Raw genomic sequence first — 18,845 nt, 5'->3', positions numbered from 1 at the left:
CTAGGCCCATGTTAGATTCAAACTCCCACTTCTAGCAGCTTCCTCATGGTCTCTAAAATATTATGTATCTATGAATTTTTAATCAAGAACTATGGGGTCTGCATCAATAAAAACATATATCTTTGGGCCATAAACCAATTAATTCTTTATCATTTTTGCCCGGAAGTTTGGCCATTTAAATCATTAATCAAGTATATTTAAATGGATTAGTATACTAAGAAAACTTCCACATAGGTGGCTTTATGAGACACTGAAGGAAGTATGAGAAAATTTATAAACTGAATGCTGTAGCTCTTCTGAGAAGGAAAGCCATTTTAATGTTTTATTTTTCATTCCCTCTTATTGTTAACACACCAGAAAGAGAACAAGCCCAAAATCAAATTTCACCAGTTCAAATTTGCCTGCACTGATCAATCAACCAAACCTTTATCTAATTAATTTAACAACTAAATCAATTAAAACCTGCAGGCTTAATAAACTAAGGGCGCAATCCCATGCATGTTTAGACAGAGAAAAGGCCTGTAACTCCCAGCATTCCCCAGCCAGCAAGGCTGGGGAATGCTGGGAGTTGTAGGCCTTTTCTCTGTTTAAACATGCATGGGATTGTGTCCTAAATATTTCACAGACTTAGTTTCCACCCAAAAAGCTGTTGACTGGATCCAGACAATATTAATGATGCTTGAGTCCCGCTGAAACCAATGGGAGCATGGGATCCAACCACATGACTGAACCAATCATTAGTCAGATGAACTCCTCCATGTGGGGCATTCATGTGGCTCTAGGGAAAATAGAAAGCCAGTAACATCTGGCAGTCTTCAACCAACCCGTACCTTTTTTTTTACACACGTTATCAATATCGTGTTTGGCTGGATCACAGGAAAAAGGTAGATCCTTTGAACTTTGAGAAAGGATGAAGTTCCTCAGGCACAGCTTCTCTTGTCAGGCCCAGTTTATACAGTCAGCAAAATCAAGTGGTGAAGCTTTTCCTAGACTCTACCACTTTGGCATGCAGATGTATGTAGGATGACAAGTCTGAATGTTCCCCCATCAAAAATGTCATTCCTGAATATAGAAAGCTAGTATATCAGGGAGAAGGCTAGGTTAACGATTGTCCCTGGCATGCTAGTTTAATCTCTATAGGGAACTATGGGATGGGGAGTATCCAAATGTGCATCACAATGTAGTTTTGATCTTGATCTGTGAAAAACTATCATGAATATTTGTTTTAGTAGTAAGACAGGGCACACATTTTCAAATAAATATATACTGAGTAGAACAACTCAGGAAAAAGCTTTAAGACTTGCTTCTAGTGATTGTATAATATGGCCCTCCCAGCTTCACAATGAATCTTTATTGTTTCCATTAAAAACCTGCCCAATCCTAGAGTTGCCAATGAAATGTAATTTGAAATTAATTTGGAGATTCCTTCTAGATGTCCATATTCATTTTGACCCTTTGCTTCCAGTCCTGTTAAGTGTGACAGCCTTTTTCATGTCAGTGTGAGAGTTGTTGGTTGCTAGCCATACAAACAGATCTGAGATTAGGGTGAGGATGGGAGTACGGGCGACTGATATCACAAAGGGCTTGGATGCCCCCTTAAAGCAGGGGAAATCAATGATATGCCTCTATGTAGTTCCTGTGGCAAAGTGAATCTGAGAGGCCCTCTCCCAAGCACAACTTTTCAGTTCCCTGTATTGAATGCACTATCTTCCTCTCTTCCTCAGAGACAGTCGCTGTCCTGAGCAGAATGCTTCAGGAAGAGAAAATGGACCGACAGAAAGACTCTCAGAAGTGTGGGACATTATTACAGAACATTCACTTCCTTGAATTGCTCCTGAGTCAGGAACAGTCATGGCCACATCTGGAATGGAATATCCCTTATAGTCACACACCTGCTCCATGGAGATATTTTTATAAATGACTGTCTGGTTCCATTCAGGATTCAAGCTTTTCTGCACATACTTTGTCCTCCTCTTGTTCTCGACACTGATGTGGAACAAAGGAACAGAACATGTCATTACTTTTACTTGTCTCCACCTGTTCCAATACAAAAAACAATCTCAATGCATCTGATAAAAATAAATAAACCAATCATTCCGGCCAGCCCAAGATAATGACAGTCAATCTGCTTCAGTGTAAATGATAACCTTCTGCTGAACACTCTCCCAATTCAGTCTTTGAAAATTAAACTTTTGAATCCTGCCTACTAGGAAACTTTTCAACCAGCTGAGAACAACACAAATATCTTTGTTGCATTTACAAATTGCTTCTGTCTGCTTACAGCAGCAGTTCTCATTATAACAGTGAATGGTGATGTATTGGTTTTCTTGAAAAACTTCCTTCTGGCTATCAGGCTGAGATGGTTTTAATCTATTGTATTATTTTCTCGTCTTTAATCAAAGGAGAGTTTTCCCTGAAAAACATGAAAGGGAAGCTCCCATACAATTTCTTTTAATGAAAGAAACACTAATTTAATATTGATCCCTTAAAGCAAAAGTGGAAGCCGTACTGTTTTTCTATAGGCCATTTCAGAGGTTTCGGCAAATTATCTGATTTGCAAAGTATTTTATTGTGTCCTGTGTTTCTTGAAAGCTGAACAAATGACAAACCCCAGAGATTCCTTTGCCACCACAGGATGTTGATACTAGACGACACACCACACCTCAGCACCGTTTAAACTAATATCACACAATAAGATCATTTCAATATAGTAAAAGTTAGGTAAGAAAATGCCAAGAGGTGATGACATTTTCAGAGCCCAAATAGGTTAAACCTTGAGCTCAATCATTTTAAGGAATATCAATGGATGTGTTGGGTGTCTCTCTCCCCACCCCCAACCCATTTTTTCCCCCCGAAGTCATACGTTAGGATAGATTTTTGCATGTTATCTTTTGCAGAATTTCATTGTTTTCAAGATTCCCCTTTAAAGGGCGGAGTTGAACATTCTGAAGCTGACGTCTCTTCCCATGGTTGGCAAACAAAGTCAAATGGTGCCATCCATGCTACCCATTTTGTAATGTATGTTTCACTGAAGTTACAACTACTATCAGCTGGGTGAGAATCACAATTTAACTAGCAATGAGATGGATATATTATGGGATCAACACAGAGGAGGAACAAAAAACATTAATCAAATCCCAGAGTGAAAAACAAAACATATAAACTCATATAAACTCATCAGATACAGTAATAAGTGATTGCAAAGAGCATTGATTAAAGAGGGCTGCATGCACTGGGCGATATTCATATCAGCATGGCAGAATTAGGCTTCTGAAATTCTACCAAAAGAAAAAATCAAAGCAAATCTGGGGTTCTTCCTTAGGCAAAACATCTGAAGAATGTCTGGGGAAGGTAATGGGTCTTCAACATTCCTTAGGATGTGGTTCTACACATCTCTAGGTGATCAGTGCATTGCTTTCAGTGACATGATTTAAAGCAAATTTGGAGTTCTTTCCTCAGGTGAGTCATCTGAGATCATCAAAAGAAGCCAAAAGAGTTTAGATAAGAATAACAACATTTTTCAGGAGGGTGTTGCCCATCCTTAGAACAGGTGAATTTATAAATAATTACTATAAGACAAGTCCACAGTGCATTATTTCTGCATATCTGAAATGAAGGAACACTACCTGCAATCCTCGAAATAACAACTAACCTACTAATTTCCTCTCTCTGTACTGAGAAGCTACTGCACCTAATTGTTATCCATTTTCGATTTTTCACTTTCACTTCCATAAGCAGCAAAACCATCCTTGAAGGAAATATAGTTTTTCATAGGTCACTGGAATTCTAGGAAAACCAATAGTTACATGTACAGGATATTAGCTGGTTCATGCAAAGAAGCCTGAGAGAGAATCAGCTGAACAACAGTGCACTCTACCTTGCATTCTGGACAACCATAACTTGGCTGCAAGGACCCAGTGAAGAAACAATGCATTGAACAGCGATGGGACAATACAGGAAGCAGAAGAAGAGAAAATCAAGAGAAATAAGAGATTTAAAACAGTTTACGCAAGCACAAAATGATGAGTGTTAATATCAGAATTATGAGAAATAGAAACATTATGCAGCCTAGGCTGCTTAATGGAAAAATCCTCAGCAAAAGCTATGCGCAACCTAGGCCATGAGGTCTCAGACTCATGTGCTCCCCCTCTTTCTCTCCTCCTTCACACATGCAGGGAGCATATTTAAAGCTTCTGTTCATGGCTTTGAACAAACTGCAGTTTCCACTCCTGGCCAGCTATAGGAAACTTTATTTGTTCGAAGCACAGATAGTTCACAAACCGGGATATTGCACTACAGTTTGATCCCGGTTTGATTGAACAATGGCAGTGGTGGGCAACCTTCTGCAGCGATGGGCGGCGATTCAGGGGCTGCACCTCTGTAGCACAAGGGGCACTCACATTTGCACACACCTCCACGTGTGCGCATATGTGAGTGGGCATAGTCATGCGCATAGTCACACATAGAAACACAATCTCATACATACATACGTAGTTACACACACACTTTCATGCTCACACATTCAAACACCCTCTTCCCTCCTTCCGTGATCTTCATTGTGACTGCTGGGAGAAGGGGGGAGTCATGAATATCACACACCCCGCCACCTCCAGCGATCCTCATTATTAGCAGCCAGGAAACAACAATGTGGGATGAAGTCAGAGCCTCCCCCTCCTCCCAGCGACCCCAATCTAACATTCCTTAAACGTTTGTCCTTTTCTCACAGTCCTTTGGATACTGGCCATATTTAAAGGCTTAATGCTTAGAGGCTTTATGTTAAAGCAGCAGTTTTCAAACCATGTTCCAATGGGCTCCAGAGGGAGAAGGTTAGTAAGTACAGGCCAGCAAGCTTTCCTGAAAGACCGCTTCCTCACCATTATTGTTGCAGTTTGTACAATCCCACGCAAAAAGAGCATGCAGACTAGCTCATGTGGAAAGGGTTTCTTGAAGGTAGAAATCTGAAACCTGTTGCCTTCATTTCCCCTCCACTTACCCTCTTCCTGGCAGAAGATAGACTTTGACGAAAGGGTCAGAATAGCCATTGTTGTCACGGGGAGCAAGGTTTCTTGCTTGAAGAATGTGAATGATCAAATTACCAGGGTGCTTGTCATAGTTGATTTGAAGCTAAGGAGAACATTAGTGGATGTCAATCATTACGCCCCATTCATCAAAACAACGCCATTGTAAACTAACGTTTTTAATATACCTTTTTACCATCTTCCAGTGTGAAAATTCATTGATGCAACTTTCCTAAATGAGTCTCATAAGGAGCGCATTTCAAGCAGAAGAGTTCATCTCTCTCTCAAGAGAAAGAGAAAAGAAGCATTTCCCTGAAAAGCGTAAGTAATGTGTGTGTGTACGTAGTGAGTTGTTTTGACACAATATTTGCACCAAAGGTTCTTCCCTGGCTATTGGCACTTTAATGCACGGCCAGGCAACCTGCACTCTTAAGCCACATATGTCCTCCGGCCTAATTTTAAAACCCCTCTGCAGGCAATCAGTTGAGACGTCTGGTAAGAGAAAACAGTCCCTCCCTAAACAACTTACTGGGTGGATAGGAGGAGGGGGAAGAGAGAGAAGGGGGTTGCAGAAAGAGAAAGAAAGGGGGTGATAGAGAGAGAGAGAGGGGGTGGTGGTGGTGGTGGTCCCACCCACCTTAGGCCCTACCCATCACTAGCTTCAGACCTGCCCACCACTGACATCTGGCTTCTGACAGATTACTCCTGAGCAAATGCAGCCCTTGGCAGAAAAAACCTTCCCCGTCCTGTTTTAACACTTCCACATAAATCCTTCCTGCTTTTCTGTCTGTCTGTCTGTCTGTCTGTCTTTGTATATCTTTGTCAGGGTGACTGAAGAGACTCCAGGAGGCTCCTTTCTAGATGAGTTAAGGGCTTCCTTATTGTTTCACAGCAAAGTGGTTCACTTAAGGCTGCTGAAGAGAATAACTTAGGGATGTCAGAGAATTCCGCGACGGGTCTTGGTGAGTCCGAATGTCAGTGCATTCAGCTCCCCAAAATCCATAGCGGAATGGCCTGCCACCCCCCCCCCCGCAGATCCCCCCCGGGACGAGACTTACCTGGGGTGGATGTTTTGGATGGTGGCGGCAGCTGGTCTTCCGACTGGCTGCTGCCGCCGCCATTTGCAGTCTGTGTTTTTTTCTCCCCCCCCCATAGACATGATAGGCTACGTAAAGACTTACGTAGCCTATCATGTCTGGGTAAAAAAAAAAAACGCATACGCAAATGGCGGTGGCTACGGCTGCCGCCATTTGCGTTCCTTATTTTTCGCCGTCTTAGTCTACGAAAATATTTACGTAGACTAAGACGAAGACAAGAAAGGGGAAGGCAAATAGCACCCAGTACACTATTTGCGTTCCCCTTTCTTTTCTTTGTCTTAGTCTACGTAAATATTTACGTAGACTAAGACAGCGAAAAATAAGGAACGCAAATGGCGGCGGCCATAGCCGCCGCCATTTCCGTACGCGTTTTTGTTTTTGTTTTACCCAGAGCCCTCCGCGGCAGGAAATCCGGCTGCAGACAGCCCTGGCCTGGGCCTGGCTGGCTGCTCTGCGGAGCCGCCGCGGAGCACAGCCGGCCGTTGAGGATTCCGGGGGGGGGAGGGCCTCCCCCCCTGTTGAGGATTCCGGGGGGAGGGACGGAATGCCTCCCCCCCATGAACAGAATCTGTGAAAAGGTAAGTGACTTTCATACATCCCTATAATAACTACAAGACCTGGTCTGGGCAAGCCACTTTCTCTCAGTCTCCCCATCTGCAAAATGGGGGCTAATAATACTGATTTACTCTACAGAGTTGTGGTACAGATTACAATTGGATAATGCATGTGAAGTGCTTTGAACATTTGCAAGCACTATACAAATGTGGAATATTATTACTGATCATTTATTAATTAATGTATGAGTAATACATACATTGGTATGATTTTAATTCGTGCAAATGGCCTCTCAAAATTCTCCACCCTCTTTGTGGGCAGAGAAATTGGGGGGGCAATTTCAGTGAATTTCTCCAGCGGGAGGAGGAATTCGTAACAGTTTATCAGAGGCAGGGCTCACTATTGGCAGGGGTTGTAGCAAGAGATTTTCAGTCCTGCCACTGCAAGTGGCAACAGCATGAACTGGGTTGGCAGGCTGGACCCCATTTTGCATCCACCACAATACAGGTGTGAGGGGGGAGTGTGGCATCTAGCTTCAGGGAAGAGGTAGGGCTAGTCCTGAGCCAAAATCTGTCCTCTAATTTCCTGAAAGCTTTCCCCCCATGAAAGAGGGTGTTTTATAATTTATTTTTATAGTGTTTTTGAGTTTACCTAATCACTGCAAGGTGGCCGAGGGTGCGATGTGTGTTTTCTTTCTATTAAACCTCTCTCCGTTGCTGCGCCGCCTCCCAGGTCCCTGTGTTTCCTGATCTGAAAAAAGTCCTATGGAAGGGATTGCCTCTTGATGTCTTCCCCTGGGCTTTAACTGAAGTGCAGGAAGCTGAGAAGGCTACAGGCAGCCAGAAGGCTCCTTCACATGGAGCTTTTACCCTGCGATTGAGATTGCTCCTTCACGGAAGTTTGCAGGCTCTTTACATGATGCTGTGATCATTCAAGGTGTCTCCTGCACTAAATGCCCCTTGTTCCGGTTTTAAATAGGTCGCAGATAATGAGCTATCAAATCACCCCATTGTGTTCCACTTGAGTTCCCTCCGTGAAAAGAGTTAAAGCAGCAAGAAGAGGAGCGAGATCAATGAATGATAATGGAAGACTCGGATACTAGGGATGTAAGAAAGTCACTTACCTGTTCGCAGATTATGTTGATGGTGGGGGGGAGGCATTCCGTCCCTCCCCCCGGAATCCTTGCTGGGGGGGGAGGCGCTCCGTTCCTCCCACCCGGAATCCTCCGAGGCCAGCTGTGCTCCACGGCAGCTCCGTGGAGCAGCCAGCCAGGCCAGAGCCGTCCGCAGCCGGATTTCTGGCCGCGGAGGGCTCTGGGTAAAACAAACAAACAAAAACCGCGTACGCAAATGGTGGCTACAGCCGCCGCCATTTGCATTCCTTATTTATGCCCTCTTAATCTATGTAAATATTTAGGTAGATTAAGATGGTAAAAAGAAGGAACACAAATGGCGGCAGCCGTAGCCGCCGCCATTTGCGTACGCGTTTTTTTTAACCCACCCAACCATGATAGGCTACGTAAAGATTTACGTAGCCTATCACGTCTTTTTTTTTTTTAACACAAGCCTGGAAATGGCGGCAGCGGCAGCCGGTCAGAAGACTGGCCGGAGCCGCCACCGGAGCCGCCGCTGCCCAGAAGATCCGCCCCAGGTGAGTCTCATCCCGGGGGGGATCTGTGGGGGCTGGGGGGGTGGCAGGCCGTTCCGCCACGGAGTTCGGGGGGCCGAATGCACTGGCATTTGGCCTCACTGAGATCCGTGGCGGAATTTTCTGACATCCCTATCGGATACGGAGAGAAGGAGAGGGGAAGGGGAGGGGGGAAAGGAAGCACGTGTAAAGGCAGTCGGTTGTGTTAGGGATGTTGGAGAAATCCTCCACGGACCCCAGTGAGGCCGGCGTCTATTGAAACCAGCCCCCCAAAGTCCATGGAGGATCGGAATTCCTACCTTTTCTTCCAGTGCGAAGTCCTCGCCGGCAGATCCTCCCGGCTGCTGGCTCCGAAGACCCAGCGATACGGCTGCCATGGCTGTATCGCCGGACTGCGGATGCAAGTGGTGTCTGCTACGCCATTTGCGTCCCTGATCTCTAACGTGATAGGCTGCGTAAATCTTTACATAGCCTATCATGGTGAACTGCAGGGACCCAAATGGTGTCTGCTACGATGGACACCATTTGCAGATGCAGACCGGCCGCAGCTGGAAGTCCAGCAGTGGCCGGCCCTGGCCGGCGGCTCCGCAGATTCGCGGCGGAGCGGAGCTGGCAAGGGAGGATTCCGGGGGGAGGACCGGATTGCCTCCCCCCCGCGGACCCCCCAGCAGACCCAGGTAAGTGGGGTTCATACACCCCTAGTTGTAATCCAGCCCATGGGAGTTCCTCTGAAATTTTTTCGCCATTGAATTTCTTTTTGAAAGCAATTTCTTTTCTATCAAATTGAACGAGAATTGTCGAAAAAAAAATGTGGGAGACGTTTTTGACACAGCATTAATTTAAATGAATTCTAATACGGTATTCTTCTTTTATGTGCCGCTTTAAGTGCTTTTAATTCACTAACTAAATAGTTATATACATAAATAGATGTTAGACGTTTGGTGAATGCTTGACATTACTGGTTATTCTGAAGATCTGAAGAAGCCTAGACTAGAAGGACACCTTGGAGAATTCTAACATTTACTACTCATTATCAAAGTTAAGTGATTCCAGTATATGCCTTCTCCATCATTTATCAGAAAAAAACATTTATAACGCCATAGTTATACAGGGTTGTACCCGTCAAAAAGAAGCCTGATGACAAAAACATGTTTGATATTTCCCACTGTCCCTCTTACTGATAACTCAAAATGTATCATGTTTCTGACAATAATCTGATCTGGATGATTGGCTTAATTCCCGCCCCCCCTCCACTCAGTTTACTAAGTGCTTCTTTGAATCTCTAGAAATCCTTCTGTTTTTCCTATGTTTAATCTTCTTGCAAGGAATGTGTGTAGACAGAGAAGGAGAAGCAATGCCAGTCCTACAGAGGAAAATCATTTCTACTGAACTCATGGAAAAGCTGCTGACGTATTTGCAATCCCATGCTTATTTATTCAGAAGCAAGTCCCACAGTGTTCAATGGGCTTACTCTCTAGTAAGCATGGTTAGGATCGCAGCATACGACACAGAGTATCACTTTCTACTATATAGCTTGATCACGAAGGCTGCAACCTACTACAGACTTACTGCTGAGTTAGTCCCATTGAATTCAATAGGGCTTACTTGTGAGTAGATGTATAGGATTTCTCTGAAAAAATACATTTTATTCTACACAAGCTTCTTTCTATGCTGTTGTTACTCCCTAAGATGTCACATTTTAAAATAGTCATTTAAAGATAGTTACCTTTCATAGCAGTGCTGCTATTAAAATATATTAACGTGAAAGTTAAATCTTATCATGAAAGTTAAATCTCGTTCAGCGCTTAATATTGCTTAGTTATACTAAGTACATTATTACAGAAAAAAATTATTCTGTAATGTTTTTATTTAGTTATTCATTACATTTATATCCCACCTTTTTTCTTCTTGCAAGGAATATGTAATGTCAAATACGTAATGTTATAAATGACCACCTTATTACTATATTCATTGTAATTGATCAATTATTTATTTGGACTAGTAAGCTAATACTTAAAAATAAAGATTTTTTAAAAATCTTTGACAAATTTGCTATCCTTTAACAGCACCCCATTATAGCTGCCTGCAGAGACCATGTTACTCTACTGAATGGTAGTGGTGGCTTTGGGAATAAAAGTTAGTCCCATTTTAGTCCCAGAAGTAAGTCTCATTCTGTGCAGGAGATGGAATAATGGGCTCAAGTTACAGGAAGCCAGATTCCGGCTGAACATCAGGAGAAACTTCCTGACTGTTAGAGCAATATGACAATGGAACCAATTCCCTAGGGAGGTGGTGGGTTCTCCCATACTGGAGGCATTCAAGATGACGTTGGACAGCCATCTGTCAGGGATGCTCTGACTGGGATTCCTGCATTGAGCAGGGGGTTGGACTCGATGGTCTTGTAGGCCCCTTCCAACCCTACTATTTTATGATTCTATGAGGCTGGACAGCCACCTGTCGGGGATGCTCTGACTTGGATTCCTGCATTGAGCAGTGGGATGGACTCGATGGTCTTGTAGGCCCCTCCCAACCCTACTATTCTATGATTCTATGATTTAGTTCAATGGGTCTTACTGCCAAGTACATATGTATAGGATTGCAGCCTTAGTTACCAAAAGTCAGTATGGAGACTAGGTCAAAAAATAACAAATAGAAAAAGGTTGATTGACAAGCAGGTACCAGATTTGCATTTTGTTACTTGGCATTTCTAGCTATTACAGTAATTGGATTGGACCTAGGGGCCTCTTGCAGAAGAAGAAAGGCACTACCACTTGTGAAAGTCGGTCCCGCCAGATTCTGATTTTCCCATCCCACTACAGCCTCCCTGCCCCATGCTTCATCACACGTCACTCCAGACGGTCCCCTTGACCCGCAGGAGCAGATTTGGGGAGAGGTGCAGTAGGCTGTGATGGGCAGGAAAAGCCAGCGAAGCTCGTTGTGGGAGGGGACTTCCACTCATCTACCTTTAGATCCCAGCTGAAATCTATATAAAATCTGTATATTGTATTTTTAAATGTTTTAATCTTTGTAAACCACCCAGAGAGCTTTGGCTATTAGGTGGTATAGAAATGTAATAAATAAATAAATAAAGCCCGTGACTGGGACCCCCCAAAGCTGCTTTTATCCTGGAATCCTAGACACACTTAACTGGGAGTGAATCCTCCTGAACTCAATGGGACTTACTTCTGAATAGGATTGCATTGTTAATCTTTAGAACTCCTTAACACGCTTAAGGATGTGGACATGTCTGGTGGGGATTTTGACTCTGCTTTCTTTCAGCAGCAGATCTCTACATCACATCACAAACTGCTTTGAGGAGTTGCCTTGGTTTCAAAATTGGTTTGCCATCATGGTGGGGCTGGTGTATAATAGAACTAGCTGGGCAGTTCTTTGTATCCCAGCCACAAAAAACCACTGAGTTATTCCCACCAGAAACACTTACAGCAGTGGAACTACCAATTCAAATAAAATAAGCAGAATGCAATTATATCATTGGAATAATATATGAACAGCAGATGTCCACTCTTTCCCATGACCTGACCATACTTTTAGTTTTGCATCATGGCATAGGAGAGATGGAAGTCTCAGTGGGTGTCAGGATTGACTGTGAGCACAGGGAGATAGTTAGCAGCTCAGATTCAGAAGAGGAGCAGCCAGAACTGGGGGAGGCATTTTCACAAGCCAGTTCAGATAGGGGTTGGTGTGCTTCTCAGGTTACCAACTCCCAGATGGCCTGAAGCCCCCCCACCTTGCTCCCCCCTGTGAGAAGCAGTGGGCAGGAGGAGGAGAAGATTGAGGACTGTGACCTAAGAGACACAAGGAGGTGCCACACAGCTAAGAGGGAAACGTCAGGGGCAGATCTCAGACGGTCGACCCGGTTAGCGGTGCGTGAGAGGCTATGCAGGGAAGCATCGTGCAAGGAGCGGGACCTCCCTCCCTAAGTTAGCCTAGCCAAATAGCCTCCCTTTCAAACTGCTGGCAACTTTCCGTGATCCCATTTGAATCCCCTGGAGGCATTCCTTTGTAGCCAGAGAGTCTTCAAGGATTTGCATCTCTAATGAACCTGTGAATAATGAATTAAAGGCGTGAGGCTGAAGCCTCTCTATTTGTGTGTGTGTGAGTGCTTAAGGATAGAGGGGGCCAAGGGATTTGTGACAGTGGGAAATCCACACAGTAATTTACACACACACACACACACACACACACTGTTGGATAACCCACTATTAACTTAAAAATAATTATCAACTCTTCCTTTCCTCAAGAAGCAGCACGTTGATTGCTGTCAGTCATTAGCACTTCTACTAAATACAATGAACTTTAAAAAAAAAAATCTATATTTAGCATTGATTTACAGATTGTGCAGCTTTGGCCATTATCTTGTGTGGACTTCTACACAGCACAAGGTGGTCTAGAAACAAAAATGATATTATATTTTTCACATACACATTCATACAAAAAAGAAAAAAAAAGCCAAAACTTAATATTAGAATACCTGAATTTCTCCAGTTATTGGATGGGAACCAGACTTTGCCGCTTCAGTGGTCTGCCATATTAAAAACAAAACAAAAGAGAACACAGAAATACAGGTATATACCATCAGTATGACTTACTTAATTTTGATAATCTCCCTAAGAATGAATCTTGGATTGTGATAGTTATTGCTAGCATTCTTATGTCTACACAGTTAAAACTACTGACTGTTGATTTTGGTGGGACAAAAATTTATAGCTGAAATGAAAGTTGACAAAAATATGAAATTTACCACAATTTTTTTTGAATATAACACTTTACATCAAAATCCAACTTTTGTAGGCTCATTGGCATCTTATTGGACACAAGCCCAAATAAAAACAACAACAACCCTAAATTAAATACCATTAAATAGCTACCAAATAGTGTAAGACACTAAGGCAGAGATCCAGAGTTACTTTACATGCATCCAAGGGCTTGGGCATGCCAAGTGAGATGTTTTACTCTTCCACCTTGCACAGAGGCACTCCTCTTAGGGAGCAATCCTATCTGGATCGACGGTCGCCTCTGACTCAGGGGGTGACCACCTATCCAGTGCAGGGCAGGAGGACTGGTGAGGAGCAGACTTTGGCTGTCTAGCTGTGGGGCCTCGGAGCACGGGAAGTGGCAGCCGGACGACACATAGGATGTGTCCTACCAGCATTTCTGACTTCCCCGCCCCGCCCCCGGGAACACCCTGTTTTCGCTGCTTCGCGCTGCTCTTACAAGTGCAGGGCTGATCCGCACTGCCTATGAGGTGGTGCGGGAGGGGGTGGGGTCGGTTTTTCGGGAACCAGCCTCAGAGTGCAGGCTCCAAGGTCGGTTCCTGGGAACCAACCTATCCTATGGCTGTCTAGCCGCTGACCTGCGGCCATAGGATTGCACCCTTAATGTCATATCACAAGCTACTTTTAATAGTTTCTTCAAATTCCAAAGTGGTTTGCTAAGGGTATGGACAGCTGATGTTTGAAAAACATAAGCCCAAGGCCCCTTGGGTTGCAGAATTAGTTGTACAGTTCTTCAAATCCCAGCCTAATACCATTGCATGTCAGCTATCAAATGCTATCAGATATTAACTACCATTGCAGATCAATTGTGAAATGCTCTCAAATGTCAAAATCAAATATAATTGGGTGTCAGTATCCACAACTGAGGTGCAAATCTCTGAATGTTTTATTGACCTGTCCATGGCACTAAGGGTGTGTGTGTGTGTCTTCAGAACTGGCCCCATTACTTTGGATAGTGAGGTGTCTTTGCTCAGTGCCTCAGACGAATATTGTGCCTCACCTCAAATCTGAGATGGAGCCTAGCCTCACCTCATTTTCTGAAGCTGTGGACAACTTTGCCATTGGGTATAATGGGAAAAACAACAGACACCTATAACATTTTAATATTTTGGCAGAATTTGATGGCAATCGAAGGCAAAGCAGTCCCTCCTGAAGGAATGAAGCCTTCCAAATCTCAGGTACCTGCGGGGTGTGTGTGTGTAAATTGCCTTTAAGTGTCGAGGGCTGTGTGTGTGTGTGTGTGTTTATGTGCTTGTGCTAAAAAAGGTCTGATTATATTACTCTCTGACATTTTGTAGAAAATTGGCATGAACAAAGAGGTGCTCCTAGCTAAGTTCCTTGCAAAATTTCAGAAGGATAGGTGCAGCATTAGGGCATTATGAATAGAAGCACTGAGACTTTTAATAATGTTTTTGTTGTTTTCAGCTCAATTTGCACCACAGTCACAGAAAGCTGCTGATATAATTCCTTCTCCATCCTTTTCAAAAGCATTACAATTGGAAATAAAAGCTGTCAGTCACAGAGCTATACTTGTCTGCTTCTCCCCTCTCTGTTGTTTTCCATTTATGGAGAGCTTGGAAATGCTTGTTGGAAGTTCAAAAATAGATCAAACTGGCCAGAAGCAAAGTAAAGAACACCTTCTGAATCCTCCCTAGTGAGCTCAGATATGGATAGGGGTTCTTCTCAGAAACCTGGCTCCCAGATGGCTCCACCTGAAAGACCCCCCTTTCCTCCCCCGTAAGAACCCAGGTCACAGAGGAGGAGGAGAGTGTGGGGTGTGACCTGAAGGATGCTAGAGTCTGGCGCAGAATGAAGTGGGAAAAGTTAGAGGCAGAGCTCAGATGTTCCACCTGGTTGGCTATGCGTGATAGCCTACGTAGGGGGGCACAACTGTAAGGGAGGGGCATCCCCCCTAAGTTATTCTGGCCAGCAAGTTCTTGTTCAAACTGCCGGCAACGTCTCTGATTCCCACTTGGCTCCCCTACTGATATTCATAATTGTGTGGACTAGCTGTTTTCCTTTGTAGCTTGACAGTCTCCGAGGATCTGCATTTGTAAAGAACCTGGTAGCTAACTAATAAAGTAGTGAGCCTGAAGCCTGGCGTCTTGGAGTGTGTGGCTGCGAACAGAGAGGACCAAGGGACCTGACATTTGGTTCGGTTATTTGGTTGGTTAACATGATGCACCAGGTGTACTCCCTCTAGTTTTAAGTTTTACTTGTATATCTTTTCAACTCAACCTCATTCCTAGCCAGGTAAAGGCCAAATGACAGCTGATCACAGCACCACCTATTTATCTCCATAGTTCTCATCAACTGGAAAAGGGCTGTGCAAAAATTCTAAGCCATACCGAGGTCAAATGACTACAGTTCCCAGCAAGCCTATCACTCTCCACATCAAAAAGGAATGTCAATCATTAAGTAAACATGTATTTTGAAAGGTTAGTATTATTGTGAAACAGGAGCAGAAAAACAGTAATTTTATTCTGAGGTGGGTGGGGCGGGAGAGATCAGCTTGGTGGGACTGATTGCGATTTCAAAGCTGCAACCCCCCCAAATGGCAGGCATCAATGAGACCACTCTGGAGGAAGTAGTTTAAGGATTTCTGCTCTAATTAAAAGTGCAACCTGTTCTTTTGCAAGTGGCAAAGAGCAACTAATTGCTCTCAAAGGACATTTATAATTAGACACCTAATACAATGTTGGTTGCAACGTGATCATTCATCAAATGATAAAAGAAGAAACAGGCATGCACAGGATGTGGTTGGTACTTTGCACCAAAAGGATGACTCCCTTCTGTGCTCTGTAATTTGCCCTCTTTTGTTCATTTCTTTCTGTAGCCATTGAAGCTTTGTCAAATTAATGTTCCTTTCCCCCTGAAGCACTCTGAGCGCTTAAGACCATGATGAAACGTGCATATATCTGGTGGATGACAGCCCTACTGTGATGCTCAAAATCAAAAGTACAAGGAAACCCCAAACAGGTTCTGTTAGTAGTAACTCATAATCAAGAAGAAGCGAAGCCATCTAAGACACAGGGTCACGTGCTTTCATACGGCATAGCACGTAGAAGCTCTTAATGTGGCACTGGGCATCTCTTAATCCCCCCATGTGATTTCAGACTTCCACTCTTACTTTCTTATTGTTGTCTTTCTTATTGTCTGTCTGTCTGTCTGTCTGTCTGTCTGTCTATACATATGTATGTATATATCTTGTTCTGGATCCATGCATGGAAAAATATAAATAAATGAAGGACAAAACAAATTCATACCTTGTTGCTACTGTGCCGTTTCTTGCTGACTGAGGGAGAACCAGGCTGACCGGGGCTAGGAACGGAACTAGACGTGGCTGACGCAGTGCCAGAATGTGCATGGGAGCCTTTTTCCATGGCTGAGGAGGCAATCAATGGGGCTTGTTGCAGAGAAACCTTTTGCAGCTCTGCAGCCAACTGCTTAGGATCAACACCTGGGGACTTAGTTTTATCCACTGCAAGCAAAAGATTTCACATTCCATTTTTGCAGCTATTACAGCATGGGACCCCAAAAGACAATTCATACTGACAACGTTCCCAATTATTACAGCAAAAAGGGAATCAAACAAAGATCAACAGCAACAAATCCCTGAAAATTAAGCCAAATCAAAGGGGAAAATTAAATGGGAAAGTTCAACCAAATCAAAAGGGAATCAAACAAAGATCAACAGCAACAAACCCCTGAAAATTAAACCAAATCAAAGGGGGAAATTAAATGGGAAAGTTCAACCAAATCAAAAGGGAATCAAACAAAGATCAACAGCAACAAATCCCGGAAAATTAGATGGGAAAATTAAAAACAAAACAAAACTAAAACAGCAACAAAGCCCTGAAAATTAAACCAAATCAAACGGGAAAATTAAACCAAATCAAAAGGGAATCAAACAAAGATCAACAGCAACAAATCCTTGAAAAGTAAATCAAATCAAACTGTGGAACTTAATAATTTCAACTGGAGCAGTAGTCACAGTTTTGGGAGAAAGGGAGGAGAGGGAACTGGCAAACCTCCTCCCCTGAACATTCTTTTCAACAAAAATACATGCCTCTATCTCTTTTATTTATATATAAAGAGAAATGTGAAGGCAGTATTCTATTCAAGAGCATGGTAAGGATTAAACCTGCTCCTAAAATTCTGGCCAACGAGTGCAAAGGTTCTGGATTGATTGACAAATAGATGGGGAATGGGCACTTTGAAATTATTATTTTTTTTTACAAAAAAGTTTTACTTTATTGGACTGTCCCCAAAGAACAGCAGGCAGAGTTCTGCTTGCACAATGTGCTTTCATTCCCTCTTCCTTCTGCAGTCTCCTGCACCCCCTGAAAAGCCACTCCTGAGTGTTGGGGGACCCTTTAGAGTGGCGTACGACACGCCATGGGGAACTGCCATTGTGGGGAAGTCTATCAGCAAATTCCTCTTGTGAAATTGGAAGTGTCTTGTGTTTGCCCTGGGACTCTGTGGATCCAAGCCATCATACACATGTAATCATGACATAATTTTAAAGAGACTAGACTGCTGGGATAAAGGTGTTGGCGATTTTTCACTGACAGATGATATCCCTTCTCTCTTTCCCACCCACCCAATGTCACAACAGGATCCCCTCCCCACAACAGGATCCCCTCATCACAAGATCCCCTCCCTGCACAACAGGATCCCCTCCCTGCCACTCACCACTGTTCCTTTACCTTAACCTAGAGGATATTTGCATTCATCACATGTCATCTTAAAGCAGGGATGCCAAATCTCAGGCCCAGGGACTAGATCCAGCCCTCCTGTGGCCACAGTCTGGCCCTCTGGGATTCCCCAGAGGGCCATGCCCCCTTCCCCTGGCCCCATGCCATTTCCCCCAACCACTGATTATTTGGTGGTTTTCTGGCATTTGTGTAGCTTTTTCCCCCCATTCTAAAAGGTTGGGACTTGTAGGACTTTTTTTCTGTCTGAACATGCGTAGGATTGTGCCCTTAATCTAAAATATTTTTGGCCCCTCCCCTTTTGCCTTTGGTCCTGCCTGCTTTTGCCTTCGGCCCCACCAACCATCAAGAGCTTCTGTGAGACTGAATACGGCCTTCAGACTGAACGAGGTTCTGCACCTCTGTCTTAAGGGCTAGAATGTCTAGCCCAGTTTTTATGGTTCTTTGTGATTTCTCATGGAGCATAATGATGACCAAGAGTATATGGGCCCTTATTTTAATTGTTTTCATAGAATCATAGAATAGTAGGGTTGGATTCAGATTCTTTACATTAAATTCAAATGCTGAATTTAAGATTATCAATTCTGTTGTATGGGCTAAACAAATAGTTTAGCCCAGGGATGTTGACTTGGTGTTGAATGGGGTACGGCTACCCTTGAAAGACCAGGTCCGCAGCCTGGGGGTCATTTTGGACTCCCAGCTGTCCATGGAGGCTCAGGTGTCAGCCATGAGCTGGACAGCGCTGTACCAACTCCATCTGATACGGTGGCTGCGGCCCTACCTTCCTGACCATCTGCTCCCATCGGTAGTACATGCCCTGGTCTAGACTACTGTAATGTGCTCGATGTGGGATTACCCTTGATGGTTCGGAAGCTGCAGCTGGTGCAGAATGCAGCAGCTCACCTGATTAAAGGCAGCCACCGGCATAATCACATAACTCTGGTGCTGAAGGAGTTGCACTGGTTACCAGTTGCTTTCCAGGCCAAATTCAAGGTGTTGGTTTTGACCTTTAAAACC

The 18,845-nt window shown here is 43.8% G+C and overlaps 1 protein-coding gene across 2 annotated transcripts in view; it reads right to left on the bottom strand.

Annotated features, from left to right (window-relative positions):
* The window catches only part of PCLO (piccolo presynaptic cytomatrix protein), a 424,050-nt gene that overhangs the window by 82,773 nt on the left and 322,432 nt on the right, over nt 1–18,845 (bottom strand). For both annotated transcript variants that reach the window (XM_084811197.1, XM_084811198.1), the window contains 5 exons: nt 16,380–16,594; nt 12,810–12,860; nt 4,994–5,124; nt 3,878–3,904; nt 1,893–1,986 (listed from right to left, as the gene is read on the bottom strand). In XM_084811197.1, the coding sequence (XP_084667323.1) occupies nt 1,893–1,986; nt 3,878–3,904; nt 4,994–5,124; nt 12,810–12,860; nt 16,380–16,594 (518 nt within the window). The remainder of the gene's footprint in view (nt 1–1,892; nt 1,987–3,877; nt 3,905–4,993; nt 5,125–12,809; nt 12,861–16,379; nt 16,595–18,845) is intronic.

The sequence above is a fragment of the Heloderma suspectum genome, chromosome 7 (assembly GCF_057233095.1).
Source record: "Heloderma suspectum isolate Gila_16-S chromosome 7, 16-S_ref, whole genome shotgun sequence".
Taxonomy (NCBI): Eukaryota; Metazoa; Chordata; class Lepidosauria; order Squamata; family Helodermatidae; genus Heloderma; species Heloderma suspectum.
The sequence above is the reverse complement of the archived record's forward strand: the minus strand, read 5'-3'. Positions and strand labels throughout refer to the sequence as shown.